Consider the following 6,917-nt stretch of genomic DNA (forward strand, 5'->3'; position numbering starts at 1 on the left):
AAAAATTTAAAAATCCCCTAAGTACCCGCTCTGTGCTCAGTTCCAAGCCAGGCTTGGTGTCATGGCGTCGAATGCAGTACTGGACTTAGTATGTGCTTGCGTGGTGCTAGGTTGGTATTTAGACCTTAGTACTACAACGGGATTCGGAGGCCAGGAAGGGTTAACCGCTTTACCATGTTACAGAACACAGACTGCTTTTCCCCATGTCCCGAGGACGAGGAGTGACCCTCCCTGTCCCCTGGCGTGTAAGAAGCAGGTGGGCCAGTGGCTCCCAGAGGCCGTTGAGCAAAATGGATCCAGAACCGAATTCCGCCTTCGCTGTCCCCGCCTTGTGATTCCGTCTGGGTCCCCTTTCCTCTTCGCTGTAACTGGGGGGACCGTGACCCGTCAGCATGTCGGAGCACTGTAAGGGGAGACCAACCCTGGGCTTAGAGATAAGGGACTCCTACGTGCTTCTGTCACCACAGTAGGTGGCTGCAATACTTCTGTGCACAGCGTAGAATCCGCCGTTGGCCCTGGTGGCGAGAGCACAGCGGGGAGGACGTTGGCCTTGCACGGGGCGACCCGGGTTCGATCCCAGTATCCCACAGGGTCCCCCGAGCACCGCCAGGAGTGATTCCTGAGTGCAAAGCCAGGAGTCAGCCCTGAGCATCGCCGGGTGGGACCCAAAAAGCAAAAAAAAATAATAATAATATCTTGATGGTGACGGATAGGACTCATAGGAGTGGTGGAAGGGAGAAGGACTCCAACATCAGGGCTCGGCTCTGGATGGATGCCTATTCTTTTTTGCTTTTTTTTGTTTTTGGGGGGTCCAGCCGGTGGGGAGAGGGCTGGCAGCTCTGTGAAGCCTAAAATTCCTAGAGGGGAATTGGATCTTGGCAGGAGTATCGTTCAGGTGTTTGCCTTGCACGCAGCTGACCCGGGTTCGATTCCCGGCATCCCATAGGGTCCCCCGAGCACCGCCAGGAGTGATTCCTGAGTGCAGAGCCAGGAGTCAGCCCTGTGCATCGCCGGGTGTGACCCAAAAAGCAAAAAAGAAAGAAAAAGAGAGCAAGCTGGGTTTTCCCTCGTGATTCAGACTCTTGGCATTCCTCTTTCTCACATGAGCTCTGACGTCACCCTTTCTCACACAGCCAGGGGACCCCCTTGTCCCCAGGCGAATCTGAGGTGGCTCTCAGTGGATGTGACCGGAAGGGACTCTACCGAGTCCCACTCCGGGACTTTGGGACAGCCTGGCGGCGAGGCTGCCCAGTTCCCTGCGCCCAGCCCAGCCAACGGGCAGTGGGCGACTGCCCAGAAGGTTCTGGAACATTCCTCCCCGATATTTTCACCTTGACACAAAATAAAACGCTGACGTCAGGAGGGGAACACAGGACTTCTCTATTTGTATTTTTAGAACGGGCTGGAGATTTCCAGGCGTCAACCTGGTCACTCCTGGTGGTTAAGGGGGGAAAAAAATAATCACGGAGGAGAGCCAGCACACCGTTACTCAGCCTGGGCAACGTGGCCAGCCGGGTTTGTTCTAGAACCTTCTAGAGATCAGTGCCACCTGTTTCTCCGGAGGACAAGTCACTGTCCCCAAACAGGCCTTCCTTGGAATGCCGCCCCCAAACCCAAGCGTGAAGGCACAGATGCCCAGCTTGGGGTGAGATTGGGGGGGCTGGGAACCCCAATATCTGCCAGTGTCCTAGAGTAAATCTGTTAGACATCCAGCAGCAGCCACCCCCAACCCCTGGAGTGCGGAGTGGCCCTTAGCAAGGGCGCCCTGGGAATGCGGCCAGGAGGATTTAGCAAGGGCCAGGGTTTGTTTATTTATTTATTTTAAAATTTATTTTATCTTATTTTATCATTTTTATTTATTTATTATTTTTATTTATTTTTAAATTAGGGCCAGGGTTTATTTTTAATTTTTATTTTATTATTTTCATTTCAATTTATTATTTTTTTACTTTATTCATTTATTTTTTTAATTAGGGCCAGAGGTTTTTTTTTATTTTTGTTTTTATTTTTTTATTAGGGTCAGGGTTTATTTTTATATTTTAAGTGATTTTATTTTTATTTCTTTATGAGTCAGGGTTTATTTATTTTCACTTTTAAATTACTTTTTATTTTCATTATTTTAATTGAGGGCCAGGGTTTTTTTTTTTTTTTTTTTCTTTTTGGGTCACACCCGGCAATGCACAGGGGTCATTCCTGGCTCATGCACTCAGGAATTATCCCTGGCGGTGCTCAGGGGACCATATGGGATGCTGGGATTCGAACTCGGGTTGGCCGCGTGCAAGGCAAATGCCCTACCCACTGTGCTATCGCTCCAGCCCCATGGGGTTTATTTTTTTATTTTTATTTTTTATGCTTTTATTGGGGCCAGGGTTTATTGGGGAGCAGAGTCCACTCCCTATGGCCTGGGGTGAAAGTCCGACCCACTTCTTCCGCCCCACGCCCGCGTCTCCTCCCACAGACACCCTCGGGGTCGGGGAAGCCCCCGCCCCGCCCCCGCCGCCCCCGCTTCCCCCCCCACGCCGGGTCGGCGCCCCCTTTAAGAGCTGGCTCCGCGGGACAGACGTTCGAAAGGCTCCAGCGCCCCTCCTCGGGCGCTGATTGGCCGCGCGCGGCGCACGAGGGCGCGCCGGGCCCGCCCCTGCTCTGGCGGGCTCCGCGCCGCGATTCGCCGGCGCGGCGCACCGGGGCGGGCGGCGCGGCGCGATTGGGCTGTGCGGCGCACGAGGGCGGCCGGCGCGCCGGGATTGGCCGGCTCCGCGGCTACATAAGGCGCGGGGCGGCGCGGCGGCAGCCAGTGCGCGACGGGAGCTGGGAGCCGGCGGTTGGTCGCTGCCGCCGCCGCCAAGAGTCCGCTCGCCGCGTTTCGGAACCGCCGCGCCGGGCCGAACCGGGCCGCGCCATGGACTTCAAGCTGGAGGCGCACCGCATCGTGAGCATCTCGCTGGGCAAGATCTACAACGCGCGCGTGCAGCGCGGCGGCCTGAAGCTGCACAAGAACCTGCTGGTGTCGCTGGTGCTGCGCAGCGCCCGCCAGGTGTACCTGGGCGCGCCGGGCCCGGCGCCAGCGCCGCCGCCCCCCGCGCGCCCCCCGAGCGGCCCCCGCAAGCGCGCCGCCGCCGCGCCCGCGCCCGCCGCCGCCGCCCCGCTCAAGCGGCCGCGCCGCGACCCCGCCGCGCCGTCCCCCGCCGCCGCCGACGACATGGACACGGACACGGGCGCCGACGCGGACGCGGACGCGGGCAACGTGGCCAGCCTCATCAGCATCTTCGGCTCCGGCTTCTCGGGGCTGCTGCGGAAGCGCCCGGCGGGCGGCCTGGAGGAGGCGGCGGCGGCGGCGGCGGCCGAGACGGCGGCGGCCGCCGAGCCCGGCCAGGGCCGCTGCGAGCCGCCCGCGCTGCGGCCCCTGAGCCCCTGGAGCACGGCCATCGTGGCCTTCTGAGCCCCCGCTGGACCCGGGACACGGGAGGCAGGACCGCCCACCGGGGAACTGCACTGCCCGGAGGAGATCGCGCCAGGCGGTGTTGGGAACTGCACTAACCCAGAGGAGATCGCGCCGGGGGTCGTTGGGAACTGCCCTGCCCGGAGGAGATCGCGCCGGGCAGCGTTGGGAACTGCACAAACCCAGAGGAGCTCGCGCTGCGTTGGGAACTGCACTAACCCAGAGGAGCTGGCGCCGGGCTGAGTTGGGAACTGCACTAACCCAGAGGAGCTCGCGCGGCGGTGGGAACTGCACTGCCCAGAGGAGATCTCGCCAGGCGGCGCTTGGGAACTGCACTGCCCGCAGGAGATCGCGCCCGCCCTGCGTTGGGAACTGCACTAACCCAGAGGAGCTCACACCGTGCTGGCGTTGGGAACTGCACTGCCCAGAGGAGCTCGCGCCCGTATCGGGGTTGGGAACTGCACTAACCTAGAGGGGCTTGCGCGGTGTTGGGAACTGCACTGCCCAGAGGAGCTCGTGCCCGTGCTGTTGTCGGGAACTGCACTCACCCAGAGGAGTTAAAGCCCACTTCGGCGTTTGGATCTGCACTCACCCAGAGGAGCTCGTGCCCGCGCCGGCGTTGGGAGAGCGAGCCAGAGGAAGGGAAAAAGTTGTTGTTGTTATTATTTTTTAAAAAGCCCCCGACGGGAGAAGAGGACTCCGGTGCTTTTAAAAAGAAGCGTGCGTGGAGGAAGCCAAGTTTACAGAGCGGCGCTCCAGGAGACCGTCTGGTTTTCCCGATAGGGTGACTCCAGTCTTTGTTGTATAAAGGTTGGGGGAGCTGATAAGGGTTGGTTTTTGTTGTTGTTGTTTTGGGGTTTCTGGGTTGTTGTTTTATTTTGTTTTGTTTTTTCCCCTTTTGTACAGTGTTTTCTCCTGCGTTGTATTGGTATTTTTCCCCCTTTTTGTATAAAAATGTCAACTTCACGTGTCTAACATGGATTAAATATTTTGAAGCAACTTGACGGCCTCCTTGTGTGCTGCACGGACTGGGGGTGTTGGGAGGGAAGGGGCCAGGCCGGGAGAAGGCGTTGAGTCTTGGTTCAGGGACACCCGGGGTTGGACTTGACTAGGTATCAAAGACATGTTTGTAGGGGTGCGGCCCCCTCGTCCCCCGCCAACCCCCCCCATCAGCTCGTTTCTGTCAGCCACCCCCGTCCCCCCTCTTCTCAGCCTGTTTGTTTCCGTTTGTTTGGTGTTTGGGTCACACCTGGTGATGCTCAGGGGTTCCTCCTGGCTCTGCGCTCAAGAATTACCCCTGGCAGTGCTCAGGGGACCCTATGGGATGCTGGCAATCGAACCCAGGTTGGCCACGGGCAAGGCAAACACCCTCTCCACTGTGCTATCGTTCCAGCCCCTGGTTGCTTGTGTTTCTTACTAAGCCTCTAAGGCCATTAACATACACCATCAGTCCCCCAAATGCCGCCCTCCTGTTAGACCCCTGTACTGGGGGGTCCTTTCTCACTGGGGCTCAGCTTCCTCCTGGGGGAGGTGACAGGTGCTCCCTTCGCATCCGGTTGGCATACTCGGTGCAGCTGCCCAGACGGTCTGTGTCCTCCCGTCGGCAGGCTGGGACCATCTCTGCTGGCTGGCTGTGTTTGCTTGGGGGCCAGGACTTCCTCCTGGCCAGACCAGGGGGTGCCACGGGCCAAACTGGGGTGGCCACGTGCAAGGCGAACGCCCTACCTGCTGTCCCGCCGCTCTAGCCCTTTCCTGACTCCCATTTGCAGACAGCAAGGACATCAGAAAGGAAATTGCCTGTGTTCAAACCAGATAAGGAGGGCCGGGGAAGTTCATTTATGTGGCAAAACTTCCTATCGGCTTGTATCACCAAATGCTGAGGTCATTGTTGGGTCCGAGTGAGCACAGAACAACCCATCAAGGAACCCAAGGGATGGCTCATCGGGGAAGGTGCTTCTCTTTTATTTTTTATTTTTTTTGCTTTTTGGGTCACACCCGGCGATGCACAGGGGTTACTCCTGGCTTTGCACTCAGGAATCACTCCTGGCGGTGCTCAGGGGACCCTATGGGATGCTGGGATTCGAACCCGGGTTGGCCGCGTGCAAGGCAAACGCCCTACCCGCTGTGCTATTGCTCCAGCCCCAAGGTGTTTCTCTTACCTGTGGCTAACCAGGTTCCTTCCCGGAGCCCATCAGGAATAACCCCTGAACACAGCTGGGTGCAGCCCATAACCTCCCAGATGGTTTTTCGGTATGTGGGGGGGTGGGTTGGGCAGCACCCAGCACGGGGGGTTACTCCTGGCTCTGCACTCAGGAATCATTCCTGGCAGACTCCGGGGACCATATGGGATGCTGGGATTCCAATTCCTGCGGGCCGCGTGCAAGGCTAGCATCTCACCTGCGTATGATCTCTCTCGCCCCCTCCCCCGCAAAAAAATTTTTTTTATTTTTTCCAAAAATCGCCCGTTGACTTGACACGGTTCCAGCTTTTGTTGGAAGCATTTATGTTCACCCTTGGAAGGTTCATTCAGAAGCAAAACGAAAGTGTCTTAAAAATGCGGTTGCGGGGGCTAGAGAGATAGCACAACGGGTAGGGCGTTTGCCTTGTACTCGGCCGACCCCGGTTCAAATCCCAGCATCCCATATGGTCCCCTGAGTATGGCCAGGGGTAATTCCTGAGTGCAGAGCCAGGAGTAACCCCTGTGCATCGCCAGGTGTGACCCAAAAAGCAAAAAAAAAAAAAAAAATGCGGTTGCGGGGGGCTGGGCTGGAGCAATAGCACAGCGGGGAGGGCGTTTGCCTTGCACGCAGCTGACCCGGGTTCGATCCCCGGCATCCCATAGGGTCCCCCAAGCACCGCCAGGACTAATTCCTGAGTGCATGAGCCAGGAGTAAGCCCTGTGCATCGCCAGGTGTGACCCAAAAAGCAAAAAAAATGCGGTTGCTAGGGTTTCACAAGACGGGGCTGGGCTGACGGCTTATCAAGAGGGGGTAAGAGAGGTAAATTGGAAGAAAAACTGAGAAGAGAAAAGAGGACGACGCTGAAGCCTCGAGGTCCTGGCCTTTGAGCCAGGGAAGCAGCCCCGTGATGACTTGGTCAGACGTTTGCACATCTGTCAGTGCCGCCTTGGGCGGAAGGAAGGAACTTTGCACTTTAATCTTCATCCCGTAATAACCTTTGGGGAGAATCAAACAGTCTCTGGCCGGGCCGAGTTCAAATTGCCTTGTTTTGCCTTGCAGGGATTAGTTCTGGGATAGCCGCCTGAGATCCATCAAAGCTCAGAGCTTTCGGCTGGAGAAAGCATCCCGGGTCTTTATCCTGCAAACATTTCCCAGTGCTAGGAAATCGTTATGATGCCCCAACAGCCGTCTCGATGCGTCTTTATGTTTGAAAGAGGGGAACGTTTTGTGGATTGGAGGGACTTGATGCGTTTTGGATGAGACGAAAAGTCCCAACGAAAAAGTCCCAACTGGCCGTC

At 57.3% G+C, this 6,917-nt stretch overlaps 1 protein-coding gene across 1 annotated transcript; it reads left to right on the forward strand.

Annotated features, from left to right (window-relative positions):
• The first annotated feature begins 2,807 nt into the window (after positions 1 to 2,807).
• Positions 2,808 to 4,438, forward strand: IER5 (immediate early response 5). Its single transcript, XM_055121805.1, has one exon. It carries the CDS (start codon positions 2,900 to 2,902, stop codon positions 3,437 to 3,439), a length of 540 nt encoding a protein of 179 aa, XP_054977780.1. The 5' UTR covers positions 2,808 to 2,899; the 3' UTR covers positions 3,440 to 4,438.
• The last annotated feature ends 2,479 nt before the right edge of the window (positions 4,439 to 6,917 follow it).

Source organism: Sorex araneus, chromosome X, assembly GCF_027595985.1.
Source record: "Sorex araneus isolate mSorAra2 chromosome X, mSorAra2.pri, whole genome shotgun sequence".
Classification (NCBI taxonomy): domain Eukaryota; kingdom Metazoa; phylum Chordata; class Mammalia; order Eulipotyphla; family Soricidae; genus Sorex; species Sorex araneus.

What these genes read in the sequence shown, in the direction of transcription:
- IER5 (XM_055121805.1), top strand. Translation starts at nt 2,900, where the DNA reads ATGGACTTCAAGCTGGAGGCGCACCGCATCGTGAGCATCTCGCTGGGC.